General features: G+C 40.1%; 1 protein-coding gene across 4 annotated transcripts in view; it reads left to right on the top strand.

Moving 5' to 3' along the window:
• LOC101736853 (zinc finger protein ush) overlaps positions 1–15070 on the top strand; it is a 268675-nt gene that overhangs the window by 250763 nt on the left and 2842 nt on the right. For all 4 annotated transcript variants that reach the window (XM_012692979.4, XM_012692978.4, XM_062668059.1 and 1 more), the window contains one exon: positions 12487–14375. In XM_012692979.4, coding sequence (XP_012548433.1) covers positions 12487–14375 — 1889 coding nt within the window. The remainder of the gene's footprint in view (positions 1–12486; positions 14376–15070) is intronic.

Here is a 15070-nt window from a genome sequence, read left to right as displayed (position 1 = left end):
CACAAATACAAAAATGTGTAGGATGAAGCCAGCAAAGAATGAGACAGAAATATACATACTATTTAATACAGCGCCATCTGTGAGATTTTTTAATACTAACGTGTGTATGAAAGCTCTTGTAGTGAATTTTAATTTAGGATTATACGTTAAATTAAAATATCAATTCACAGAGGGCGCTACCTTACAATTATTTACTAATGACAAAATTTTACATATACTTAAGACGTTTAGGATAATTGTATTTTAATTTTCGAAGGTTTCACTTCTACCACGTGTGAATTGCACACATTTTTTTTTACTAGTTCAATTCTATGTATAGTTCTTTCAAATAACATTAAAATTGTGGTTACTGTGTATAAACAAAATGTAATCAATGGGTTAAACGAAATGACCCTATACCATTTCCAAACCTTTCAATAAAACAAAATGAGTATCAGCAGCGTAGTAGATACGATTCTGATCAGTCAGCCGCAGTGTATTGAATAAAAAAAGACTAGCGACTTGTCAATGTCAACTTCATCAATCCCGAAACTGTCAGAGGAAATCAATTATTATACTTGGGTGAGAATAGAATGAATTATATTTTAATTAACCAAAATTCATTAGCTCTCTAAATAAAAAGGCCTTGGAAGACGAGACGAGAAGATTCCTATCAACTTGAGGTCATCACAATAATATAATATGACAATAAGAAAGATAGCCGAGCGGCAAAGGAGTTATCGTTCTGCGGTCTAAAGTTCATGGATGTATAAATCAACAAAAACAAAACATAATTTCACAATAATTAATTCTCACAATAAGGACAAATCGAAAATTTCGTTCCGAATTAAATGATACTTCTTTTGTGACAGTGAGTTCGTGGTCTCCTAGATATTTTTTGGCCTCACCAGAACTGGTGAAAGACTTAGCCAAAAGGCGAAAGTTTATTAACACTCGTCAGCGCGCCATTGAAGAAGAGGCTTACTTAGAGGAGGGAAGAAAAACTCAGCGAGTTCACGCTATAATAGGTTATATATATCGTTAGAAGTACTAGCGTGTAACACCTGGTGGTAGGACCTCTAGTGGGTCCGCGCGGGTAGGTACCACCACCCTGCCTATTTCGGCCTTGAAGCAGTAATGCGTTTCGGCTTGAAGGGTGGGGCAGCCGTTGCAACTATACATGAGACCTTAGAACTTATATCTCAAGATGGGTGGCGCATTTACGTCGTAGATGTCTATGGGCTCCAGGAACCACTTAACACCAGGTGGGCTGTGAGCTCGTCCACCCATCTAAGCAATAAAAATTTTTTAAAAAGTAGAATTTTAAATTAAGAGAGTGAGCCTATACTAATGCCGACCACTCTTTCATAAGGCCTGATCAGATGCAACGCACAGCTTCCTCCGCTGCAGGTCCTGGAGCCTGTCGAGGCTGAAGGCGACGTCGTTTGTCTGAAGTCAGATGGTCAGGTCTAAAATAACTCCCAGATACTTTTTTTATTATTGCTTAGATGGTGGACGAACTCACGGCCAACCTGATTAATGTTAATTGGTTACTGCACCTCATAGACATCGACAACTTAAACGCCCACCCTGGGTCTTGAGTTCTAAGTCTCAATTTTATAGTACAACGGCTGCCTCGCCCTTCAAACCGAAACGCAATACTGCTTCACTGCAGAAATAGGCAGGGTGGTGGTATCTACCCATACGGGGTCACAACGCGCCCTACCACCAGTAGATTGACCTTCTTGACCCACATTATCCGTTATCGAGAGACGACTCTGTCCAGGTGACGCCTTTTTAATAAGGGCACGACAACATCTCAGTATTTAAAAGAACAACAAACCAAATATCTTAATGTTAAACATGTCGTTTGCCGTGACATATGTAATGTCATAATGTTTAATGCTCAGCCTGGTGTTAAAAACATTACGTATTTAATTTGACAGTTTATTTTTGATAGAGATAGCTGTTATTCCGGTGCAGCCGACATTGGAATTCTCTCGAGGTTAGTTTTTTATGAATGTTTCGTTGTGGCTCAAATAACATGAACGCCTTAGGAAAAGATATAAAAAAAAAATTTGAATTCCGACATCATGTAAGATAATCTTACCGTTTGTTGGCCATGAAAAATCTGTAATAGGCGTTGTAAAATGTCCGACAACAACGTTTCGAATGGTCACCCGATCAATCAAACGATCGTTAACACGTTTACAAGTTTTACAAGTCGCCTGGAACGACGCGCCGAGTGACGTCAACCATTTTGAAGAAAAAACCTGTCCATGGGTTGCCAGATTGAAAATTTATATTAAATTTTTGTTATTTAACATTTTTAATTATCAAAAATTAAGGACAAAAGCTCATCATTCGGGATGCATGTCTTATTTTTTTTGGCTTCCACATCTTACATGCAATGTTTAAAAATGATTTCTCCACAATTTGTAATAACTAATTTAAGCGTAAATTACTTAACAAACATCTTTAGAGGTTTTCCTTAAAGTTCGTTGTAATGTCTATTGACTAACGTTATATAACAACTAATTCACTGTATAAATGTCATGGATGCTAACTACGATTTAGTTGCTTAGACTGTATGCTGGATTTTCAACATGTAAAAAAGGAATAAGAACATTATGCTAATAATGCATTCTTTGAATTGCTTTTTTGTTTAAATTAATAGAATTAATAATTTTTCAAAAGGAAATAAATAATACATACAAATACTAAGACCTTTATTTTAAAGTCAAGTATTTATTATATATTTTTCTTGGATTTTTTAAAAATCTGGCAACATTCAAACTAGTGCAGCGAGCGTGTTTCTTGAAACGATCGATTGTCGGTAGTAATTGGTATAAGAGTAGCTGATGTTAAACACGATGTTATAATACGTTCAGTCGAGTTAATTATTTTCATGTCGTAGGCGTTTTAAGATGGTATCGACACTAAAGATTTGGACTAAGAACAAAATGGAAACGAATGGAAATTTGTATTGTTTAGATCGTTATACCTGTTAAGATCGAAATCGATTTAAAAAATACTTTTTAATCGTTAATCAGCAATGTATATTTTCGTTCACTTAAATATATAACTACTATTATCTTGTGTGAATATAAACATGCTCATGGAGTATAGTAAACGTATTATTCCAAATCATTTTGTTCTTGTACTTCCTTCTACGTTTCCAAATGTTCACCATTTTATTCCCTATATTGTATACGTTAAGTATTACTCATTCTGACATATTCTTCAACAACGACTTCTTTCGCCTCCAGGTCGTCTTTTTCAAATCATGCCTAAGTACGTGACCGAGATATCAACTGGTTCGGCCTCTTGTGATTCTGTAGAGTTTTCGTGTATGAAAAGTGAACTGCAATATTAATTAGGCGAAATGGAGTTTAGCACTAACGATACCTCTGATACCTATCAATGCCTATCAGTGCTCTAGCTGAACCTAACCTAACCTAAGTATATTTTAATAATTTAATGTGAATTAACGTGTTAGCTATTAAATTCGACCTCTTTCAAATGAAGCGCCTTCCGAGGACTATCATTTTCATTCACTTTTTGTTAGAGGTTTGTTTAAAATCATCTCACCTTAATGAGGTTATCTGTCCACTTTCCAAATAGTTACCTACTTTTTTTCCTCCGTCTTCGTGCCATCTACATGGGTAGTCGATACCAACAAAATAATTTATAGTAGCAAAACAGACAAAATTAAAAACGCCACAACATTCTGAGGATAAATATAATCTAAAATCAAGATAGGGAAACAACCTACAATAGATATAATATCGAATTCACATGTATTTAGGGCTATACACGGATCTTTCGCACATTCGCATTGTACATATCGGCGATCTTTTGAATGTCCATATCTCGATCTGTTTCGTGGAATCTCAGTAGTTCTGCAAAATTACGCATTACACATTCGTACGTAGCGGACGAATCAAAGAGCTCGTATCGCTGTATCGCAGACGTCCATAATCGACATATTAAAATTCGATCTATAGCCGTTTCGATGTTTTCGATTCGTATAATTAAAATCGATATCTTTACGATTGAACGCCGGATTCCGTCACGTTATTCATCATAAGTAACGCCTACTTTTGACGCCTCCAGCGGTGCGTGTACGCAACTTTTAAAAGCTGTTTATTTATTATGATCTCTATCGGTTTTTTATCGAATTTGCGCCAGTTTTGTGCCGCCATCTTGGTGGCAATACACCTTTTTGAAGACTGCATTGTAAAATTTCATTTTATTTCTAAATATCAAAATAACACTAGATTTTATGTTCTAAGCATTAAGACGATTGTATTTATACAATAAAGGGTAAATAGAAGCAAATCATATCCTACTTCTAATATCACCATTAGAAAAATCTCACACTTCATTACATCGTGACGAATAATAAATTGGACGTTTTATTAATGTGTGTATTGGGGGGATATTATGGCGTCGCAGTATGTGTTGTTGGACGCGGGCCGGCTCGTGAGTCGAGCGTCGTATCGTCGCGTTTTGCATAGATTTAAAAAGTCGATAGTTATGCAAATTTCGCGACTGCCGTGTTTACTTGTTTCTGAGTTACGGCGTGCCTCGGTAATAGACCTGAAGCGCCTATCAGAATTACACTTTTTACAGTTAAAGGAATATAATTTTTGTAAATATGCAGCATTTGATGCTGCTACACGAAACAAATGTAAATATTTGTATTTCTAAATCTAAGATAATTCATTTAGCCTAATTCCGTTTTTACTACTTTTGTCATATTATGACGACATTAATATTCTATATTTCTTGATGTTTAAACATACAAATGACGATGAAGGAAAATTTTAATATATGTATTAATTAATCGAGAAACGGTACATAATGAAAGTAAAAATGAATCGATAATTAACAGTTTGGTACAATTGCTACATCACTACATCTGTCATTTTCTAATCGAACTATTTCGTATCAACGACGATTGTAGCGGTTTTTTGAACGATTTAACCCTTCAACATTAATAAAATTCATCAGGCATCTAATTAACCCAGTTCACCGTTTATATCCACAACCCTTCCACTTATGAATGCGTGTAATCTTACGTGCCTCTTGGAGTATGATTGATGGGCGTTTAATATTTATAAGTAGACTTAGACTATTACGAAAAAATGTAGTTTTGGATGTGGTAATTAGAATTTATTTCCAAAATAGTAGAATCTAATTGCATTGATAAAAAGCGATCATCGCTGTCCTAATAACAATATCAATCTACAATATGCAACAATCGTTAGCTGTAAACAAGTTATAGTACATTAGATACGTGCCAAATTTGAAGCTCATTGAGTTTATTTTATCGACAGAATATTGTTTATTATCAATAACTCTATAATACATCTCCTACAAATGGGAATTATTATTCATGATTGTAAGCTGTAACCATATAGTTACAAATGTGGATAGCCCACAAACAATCTACTGAGTTTCTCGCCGGATCTTCTCATTGGATCGGGTTTCTGATCCAGTGGTAGATTCAGCGAAAGAGTACTCTTACTAGGGCAATTATCAGCAAACTCTCTGAGCCTGAGCCTCCTAAGCTCGTCTACATATTAATTTTTTTTTATTGCATAGTTGGGTGGACGAGTTCACAGCCCACCTTGTGTTAAGTGGTTACTGGAGCCCATAGACATCTACAACGTAAATGCGTCACTCACCTTGAGATATCAGTTCTAAGGTCTCAAGTATAGTTACAACGGCTGCCCCACCCTTCAAACCGAAACGCATTACTGTTCACAGCAGAAATAGGCAGGGTGGTGGTACCTAGGTAACCGCGCGGATTCACAAGAGGTCCTACCACCAGTAAAGGTAGAGGGTGAAGCGGGTGAAGCCAGAATAGCCCCTCGAGACTACTGACAATAAATAGGGAAAAAGCAAACACGGAATCACCAACAAATAGCGATTCTCTGTGACAGGTACCAATGGATGAATTGCAAAGTTATACTATAGACTCGCGTCTACTTACAGTCATGAATCTACATAATATACTATTATAAAAAAACTATTCGTTAAGAATGCTATATCCAGAGATACATTAATCAACGTGACCCCGACGTATGTACATTTGACGCGAAACGTATTTTACGTATTCATAATTAAAAACACAAAACCATATATACGATGTAGTAGCGATAACGGACAAAGGAAATTAAAGGAAATTTTCATGTAATTATTACGCCCACTACATTTATCAAATACGTGTGCCGTTGTTTCACGACACCGAAATACTTCGAAAAAGCATCGAATAGGTTTTCTTTAATCGACAACGTTCCAAAATAACGTTTGTAAAATAGGTTTCTTTGGGATGATTAATGACAGAGGCAAGATCTTCCAACGAGCGGGTGAAATTGCTCGATAGACCGATGGTCCGAATTTTTTTTAGGATTGAGGAATTACTGGCGGCTTTGAAGCCTTTTAGCTTCACCAGGACATGTGGGCGAGCAGGCTCAGCTAGGAGGGGTGGTATTTGCTGGCTGGTCGAGCGCCTCCAAAGGAGATCTGAAAGAGCAGCTGCTTCGCGAATGAACTATTACCGGATCGGAATCGCAACCCACTGAGACGATCCGGCGAAAAACTCAGCTATAATTCCTATAATAAATATTTAACAACCAGAGACTTATAATGTTTTTTTAATCAATAAAAATGTTAATCGGATCTTTCGTTTATCGCAACGTGAAAAGCACTGTCATCGTCATGACTGTGGTCTGCGTCTACCGCATACTAAGCAAATGATCAAATTATTTTATATTACAATTTTTGTTAAGAAAAAAACAGATATTTGCTTCGATGGAGTAGCATATTTTGCTGTGTTATAAAAATCATAGCACAGATCCTCAAAGTTTAGACCACTTTCCAACCTGTTTGCAGTCGTGCCTAAAATATGCTCAACGTGTTATTTGAAAAATTACATACATTTTAGAAAACAATGAAAAAAACTGCAATTAGGAAAACAGCGCCTGATAATTATCGTGATTTCTACTACGGCACGCATTTTTCCGCTGCGGCAACCCCGGCATCGTTGTAGATAAGCTGTGCTATATCGCGTCTCATACAGCAACACTACGTCACGACTATCGCGGCGCAAAGACATCTAGATTTATTCATCATGCCAACACAAGGAAATGTTTATCTACCAACCCCCTATGTGAAACAGTAACGTTTTTGCTCGCTTGGCCGCAGTTGAATAGCGATTCGCATTCCTGCTGTAGGTGGTCTGTACTATCCTAGGTTGAAATCGGATTTTTTAAGGCTGAAAATTATTATACAATTTTGTTATATTTTTAATTTTATCACTAAGATCTCTTGAGGATCTAATACTTAAACTACATTTGAAGACCGAGGTAAAATATAGGCAGTAATCTTCCTTTACTGTTGGCAATATCCACGAGCTACACCTTAATGTACATTTACCTTCTATTAAAAAAAGAATACACCAATTCAAAACCAATTTTTTCCCTGATCTCTCAATAACTTTAATTTAGAAAATATATTCTACTCGTAATTTCCAACGGCGATAACATTTTACGAATGTTAAACCGCTGAGGTGACGAACTATCAAGATGTTCCACAAACGTATTCAGAGATATTAAATTAACAAAAAAAACAAAACCGTACACTTTCCTATTTTATTGGCATGAAAGTCTTGACAAAAATCTCATTTAGTATAGTAATAAAATATAATACGTGCGGGTAGGTACGAATAGGTTCATGCATACTACATTTGTGCGTTTGAGCGCTTTATCGTTTCGTGATGAAGAAGCCGTTTTATGTTCAATTAACGTTGACATATTAGGAATAAGTGTGCTGTGATCATAAATGGACATTATGACACCTATGGGATTCATTAAAATCTAAAAATAAGATTAAACACGTGATGTGTTAATGAATCGATACCGAAAGTTTCGAATTCTTTTAATTTAGATAATTTGAATGCATTTCGACATTCATACGTTTAACTCTAAAATCGCACATTTAGCATTGACTTCGTTTAACTATTATAGAAAACTTCAAGAAAATAGGTTTCATACTTTGAACGAATTTCATGTATAAACATGCTTTCTATCAGTTTATGAAATTAAAAAGTCTCTTTTAGTCTAAAAAAGGACAAAATACTTCATAAAGTTTCCGTATTTTTTTTATTTATTGCCTAGATGGGTGGACGAGCTCACAGCCCACCTGATGTTAAGTGGTTACTGGAGCCCATAGACATCTACAACGTAGACGCGCCACCCACCTTGAGATACAAGTTCTAAAGTCTCACTCAGTATAGTTACAACGGCTACCCCACTCTTCAAACCGAAACGCATTACTGCTTCACGGCAGAAACAAGCAGGGCGGTGGTACCTATCCGCGCGGACTCACAAGAGGTCCTACCACCAGTAATTACGCAAATTATAATTTTGCGGGTTTTTGATTTTTATTACACGATGTTATTCCTTCATCGTGGAAGTCAATCGTGAACATTTGTTGAGTACATATTTCATTAGAAAAATTGGTACCCGCCTGCGGGATTCGAACACCGGTGCATCGCTTCAACACGAATGCACCGGACGTCTTATCCTTTAGGCCACGACGACTTCAAATCTTTTAAAACAAGCACCTTAAATTATTAAATCGAAAAACTAAAAATTACAATAGCATTTTCGACGTTTATCAAGAAACAAGAATTGTAGATTTATCCACTTCAATTCAAGCCACTTCAATTCGAAATATGGTAAAAAGTACTAAAATCCGAGATAGCTCAAATTCATCGAACACATGCTTATAATGCTCGGTGACCATAGAGTACAGAAAGAAGTACATCGAAAGAAACCTAAGTTGCAAAATATGATAACCAGTATCGGAACTACATATAGCTTTCTATTGCTAAAATTATAACTATCGTTCAGCTTTGTCGCAATCCAAACAACATTTATAAAAAGTTTTTTATTTCGCATACGTGCGGCGGCAAACCAAATCCCAATCTAATGTCGAACAGTAAGCTCCAGCCGCGATTATAAATAACCAATATATGGGTACTTCGTTCTGGTGGTACAACCTGTGGTGAGCTGTTGCTTAAATGGGTGGAGGAGCTCACAGTCCACCTGGCCTCAAGTGGTTACTGGAGCCCATAGACATCTACAACGTAAATGCTGCCACCCGCCTTGAGATACGAGTTCTAAGGTCTCAGTATAGTTACAACGGCTGCCCTACCCTTCAAACCGAAACGCATTACTGCTTCACGGCAGAGATAGGCAGGGTGGTGGTACCTACCCGTTCAGACTCACAAGAGGTCCTATCACCAGTAAGCCTGTATTAGTAATTATTACCACTTATTTAAGGTAGAGTTAGATCTCGTGCGACCTCACGGTGGACGATTACATCCAAGGCTTCATAGCTCCGGTTTCATAGCTCAGTTAGTAAGAAAACTTAATTATTTTTACAGAACACAAAAATAAGGTCACAAACAATCAGATTTCCAAATTCTAAAAGCTAAAACTTACAAAATTCGAGAATTAGCAAACCATTCAATAGGTTCCAAAGGAAACAGATGATAGACAAGAAAGGACACGTATTCCCAACGACTCCGCCCGTAACTCGATAGCGGAATCGAATCCGCGATATGTTAATTCGCGTCCGATCGTGACGCACGACGTTCATCCCGCCACGGACACTTGCGATCCACACGACGATAATGAAGCCCAACGTTTTTTCAACTCGCAACAACGCTCGAACGCGGACTTCATTCATAAAACACTTGCTTTATAAATAAAAACATTATTAAATTCTCGCCACGATAACGGGAGTCGGAAATGTAATTAGACAACAACAGTTTTTTTATGACCACAAACAATTTCAAGTGAACCTCTTATTTCGAGCGAATTTTTCAGTTGTACTTCAGTTCATCTGGGTAACCATTAGGACTTGCAATGGTAGAAATATGCCGTTTGATTGCTACAGACGGTGGTGGCTTTTCTTCAAGCAGAGTACGATCTCATTGGACATTAAGACACAAAAACAGACTTCCAGCAGCGTCAAACAGAAAGATAAAACAATCATAATAACATCCTTAACACAAAACAAGTCGAACAACATCCTACGATCAATTCGAACAATACAAACATACCGTACCCCTATTAAACACCTATGATTTTGTCGCGGATAAACCGTCTTCATATATGATAGATGAACAGTACAGGCTCGCAGTACAATTTCAAATAAATCAAGATCGTTGTAACGATAATCTCGCTAGACTGTGTCACTCAACTCTTTGTGTACACATGAACTTGTTTTTATTGTGGTAGCCGTTTTGTTTCGAAGCTGGCAGCACTCACTAATGGCCGCTATTATTTGTATTGACATTAAGGCGACAAAGCCTATGATTTCGTTCTAATGAAAATACATTTAAATTCATAATGTAAATATACATATTTATTTAAATGAAAACATAAATTAAGGAAGATAAATGTTAAAGTAAATTCAATTTAAAGTTAACCTAAAAAAAATATTCGTAAATGATTATTTAATTCCCTCGAACTAAAAGTGTATAATTAACGTCGCATGCGAGTATCCAGAGAATAACATTAAAGGACAACGTGTAGTTGACGTTCCGATGTCCGATGTAGATTTATTATAAACATGCGCATATTAATTATTGTGCGTTTTTATCTAAAACGTATCTCCGTATCTTTAGTTCAAGGTGTAATGCGATCTAGTGACATTTCAAAGATGACTTATAGAATGCTACTACGAATTCTCGAGTAGTTTTGAATGTCGCCGCGTTATCGATTCTTTGTTCTAGGAATGTTCGAAATTCAGAGACCGTTTTGTTTACGTGGAAGGTTCGTAAAGTGCTCTTGCTGATATACATTTTGTAATGACACAATTGTTTTGAAAGACTACATGTCATCGACGATTTCGTGTTATTATGACACGAACAATTTGTATGTCCGCAAGAATTCGATGTAGAAATGTAGTTATCAATGTTATTGATCAATATGCATTTTCATGATACAAATAATAGGTTTTGCTCTACCTAACAAAGATTTTGTGAATGTCGTCGAAATAGCGGCGATCAGTACGTCAGTTCATAGGAATCCTGTGGTAGTGGTTCGCTGTTCGCAGACTCGTAGGTGATCGCTCACACGCGTCACACAGATGACTATCAGACGATTGTGACGCGACCGATGCACGACTATTTTAATTGGACTCCGATCTCGAATCTGATAACCGGCTAAACAAGATGGCTTCTTTGTTTTTCTCGTTGTGTAAGCACGTGTTCCACGCTTGTCAGCCTTGTTGTATAAATCAAAACGCTTTGTGAATTGCAGCTGAAAGCAGGGTATTACGGGCGAATCGTGAGACCTTTGCGGTCAAAGGCTAAAGCATCGCGTCATCTGTGTGTCTGAGATGTATTGTCTAGTGTCGAGTCGAAACTATGCGGGTACTCGTTTTGAATAACATGCCTTTTGCTCGTTACGCTTAGCACAACGGTATGTTAATAAACGTAAAAGCCCAGATTCATGTCGTAAGAGAATCGATATTCAGCTCCCAAGCAACCATAAACGACACCGAGTCACGCCATCTATCTGATCGAACATTAAACCTTCGCGAAACAATCGCCGCTTTTTATAACTTATTTAGCGGAAAACGGGAGCTGGGACTCGATTAGCGAACGTGATAGGCTCGCGTTCGGTATGATGGTGACATTAGCGGGCAGATATGCAACTTTAGGGTTCGATCGGCCGTCAGCAAGCAATCGTAATGACCAATCGCAACGCGCGCACACTAGGATAGCGTGACCCGAACGCGATCCGATTCGGAATGTATTCGTTACCGAGAGATGGCGGTGCGCCTGCGCTCGGACCAATCGTCGCGTCCATCTCGCTGTCGTGCCCATATAATGATCTTCACAGGGGCACCAGAATGAAGTTGAGCCCCTCATTAATTGGCGTTTTGAGTCGAGATCGTTGCGCGAAAGATAGGTTAATTCTTCGCTCGGTCGAGATCGTTGTCGCTCAAAAAGGAAGACACGCGAGCGGTTTCTGGAAATCAGATCCAATTACAACGAGCTCCGTTAAGTTTTTGTTCTGTTTGCGCGCCAATCCGGCTCACGGTATTGACGGACGAGGAATGTAATGACGGATCGACAGGCTCGATGCATGCAAACCTAATCTCTGTTAAGTTTCTTGCATTTGTAAAATCGAACCACCCACCCACGCGGAGACATTTACATAGCGCGCGCACGTCTCAATTAGGAGCGCTAATGTATGCCTCGACTCGCTAAGGCTCCATCTGACTGACGTGGATAGATAGGAGACGAAACGTGACGAGTGACGGCTATCGCGAGAAAACCGCTGCCGGCTCGCCATCGCTGTACTATTAACGACGCTAATAGGTGCTGATACTACATCGATTCGTTTTGCTCTGACCTTTTGCACACACTGATTTGCATGTTTTTTTGCATTGTCTTATATAGATTTGTTATTACAGGTGAGGACGAGGAATGGGGAAACGAGAGCGAGGCGATGCCGGGAGAACCTCGCACGCCAAGCTCGGGGGGCGAACGACCTGCATCTAGTGGCGGCGCCTCGCCTGCTTCTGGGGGCTCACCGGCTGCTTCACCACCGCGACTACGCCTTAATACGAGCCTCGCGACTGACCCTGCCTTAGCACCGCAAGCAACATCGCTCAAACGTGAACCGCCCTCTCCTTCTCCTCCTCCGCCGCCTACACCAGCTACTCAGGCGCGTGAATACATTGCACTAACGGCTGCCGCTTTCCCTGGCCTGTTCCCGACAAACGCGGTGCCGGGCTACATCTGCAATCCGTGTGGTATCAGATACTCATCTCTAAGTACGCTCCAAGCACATCAAGCACATTATTGTGCGAACAGAAAACCTAAGCCTTCTGAGGCAACGGATGCATCAGCCTACGCTGCAGGTGATGACTCAAGTGGAGATTCAAAAACTTCAAAACCAGCAGGGAAGCAATACGCTTGCACATTATGTTCGTACAGTGCTGACAAAAAAGTCAGTTTGAACAGACATATGCGAATGCATTCTTCGTCCCCTGTCAGCAGCGGGACGCCCGCACCGGCGACGCCCACGTCCAATGGTGAAGCAACTGAGAGTCCCCAAGCTCAGGACCGATATTGTACCGATTGTGATATTCGCTTTAGCTCTACAAAAACATACAGAGCACATAAAGCTAACTACTGCAGCACCCGTCAAGTTGTCAAACAAGCTCTGCAGGCTATTAAAGGAAGCTCTGTAACGTCGGGCTCGGCTCCTCCATCACCGGGAGCGACACCACCAGCACAAAATCAATATGCTCTGGCGTTACCCACAAATCCAATACTTATCGTCCCGTATACGTTACTGCGCAGTGCCAGCACGCTTCCCGGGGCGACGCTGCCGGATCCGGATACTCCATGCTTCTTACTACCAAACGGTACATTCCAGCCTCTGACTCACATTTTACCCAATATCAATACAGATCCCAAAACACCGGAGGTCTTAAAATCTGCAAATCGAGCACGAGATTCCTCAAGAGATGGCACGACGCCTCTGGACCTCAGCGTGCGCCGTTCGCCGGAGTCTGTTGTGGTAGATGAACATGAAAAAGAAAACAGGATTCGTTCAACGACGCCGGAACAAATAGTTTGCGCGCCATCGCTGCCGGGCTCACCCGGGACACCGTCGCCTTCCCGACGTTCTTTGTCTCCAAGCGGCGAGAGTTCTCCAAAAAGACGACGGCGAAACTCTAGAGGACCAACACCGAAACCACCAAGTGTACCATCGCCGCCGGCAGTCCCACCTCCAATCATACCTCCCGCTTTAGCCATACGGCTTGCCTCAGAGCTGCCAGTAGCTGCTAAATCTCCTCAAGTTCTGGTCAAGCAAGGCGTATCGAAATGCAAAGAGTGCAATATAGTTTTTTGTATGTACGAGAACTATCGAGTACATAAGCAACGTTATTGCTCAGCCGGCGGGGGCGAAGAGCCAGCGAGCCCGGCGCCACCGGAGGCCGGGCCGCCGCCTCAGTATCGTCAACTGATATGCCTGGCCTGCGGTATTCACTTCAGTTCCTTGGATAATCTCACAACCCATCAATCATATTACTGCACGAAACGTGAAACCCGATCGTCGAGGTCCGTTCCCGAGTTACCGAGGCCGTCGTCGGGTACAGAGGGAGGATGGAAGTGTCCGTGCTGCGACGTGGTGTCGCCGACAGCGGCCGCGGCTCAGCGCCACATGGAGGCGCACGCCGGAGTGAAGGCGTTCAGGTGTACCATTTGCCGGTATAGGGGGAACACCCTACGAGGCATGCGCACACACATACGTATGCACTTCAACAACAAGAAACCAGCCGATTTACAGGTAATTAAAACTATTTATTTACATGATATACAAGAATAATTAATCGTCTGAGAGACTTTGAAGGTTGGTTTATTTATTTGCGTTCAATATCCACTGGGGTTGAGACTTGGTACAGTTGTAGTAGCAATTTCCGAGAGGATTTCTGACTTACCTTTACTCGTCTCTACTAACTACTAACTTAATTATAACAGATAGAGCTGGCATCAGCGTGTTTTAGTGTATTCACATACTAAGGAGATTCAGAATCACGAGTCGCACTATTAATGATAACTAAACAATTTAAACCTCTTTTCAACAAATCCGAATGGTAAACCGTCGACGTCGCCCAAATCACGACATTACGGATCCTCCTGATCCATTAACGGTGCTTTTAGGCACCACAAGCACCAGTCACCGTCCTCGTCGAACCCGTCGCTTGCGACGAAGGGCTCGACGAGCGCATTAACCCATAGATATAGCCCACTCATTTTCTGGCCGGATCTTCTCAGTGGGTCGCGTTTCCGATCCGGTGGTAGATTCTGCGAAGCACTGTTCTTACTAGGGCAATCGTCAGCAAACTCTAGAGAGAAGTTTGAGCCTCTTAAGCACTGTTCTTGCTAGGGTCAGTGTTAGCAATACCATAGCCAGCCATACCAGCATAGGTAGGGGGAAAAAAAATCAACAAAAGACTGAGTCATTCTACGCAAGAAATGAAA

Source organism: Bombyx mori, chromosome 4 (genome assembly GCF_030269925.1).
Source record: "Bombyx mori chromosome 4, ASM3026992v2".
NCBI classification, from domain to species: Eukaryota; Metazoa; Arthropoda; class Insecta; order Lepidoptera; family Bombycidae; genus Bombyx; species Bombyx mori.
The sequence above is the reverse complement of the archived record's forward strand: the minus strand, read 5'-3'. Positions and strand labels throughout refer to the sequence as shown.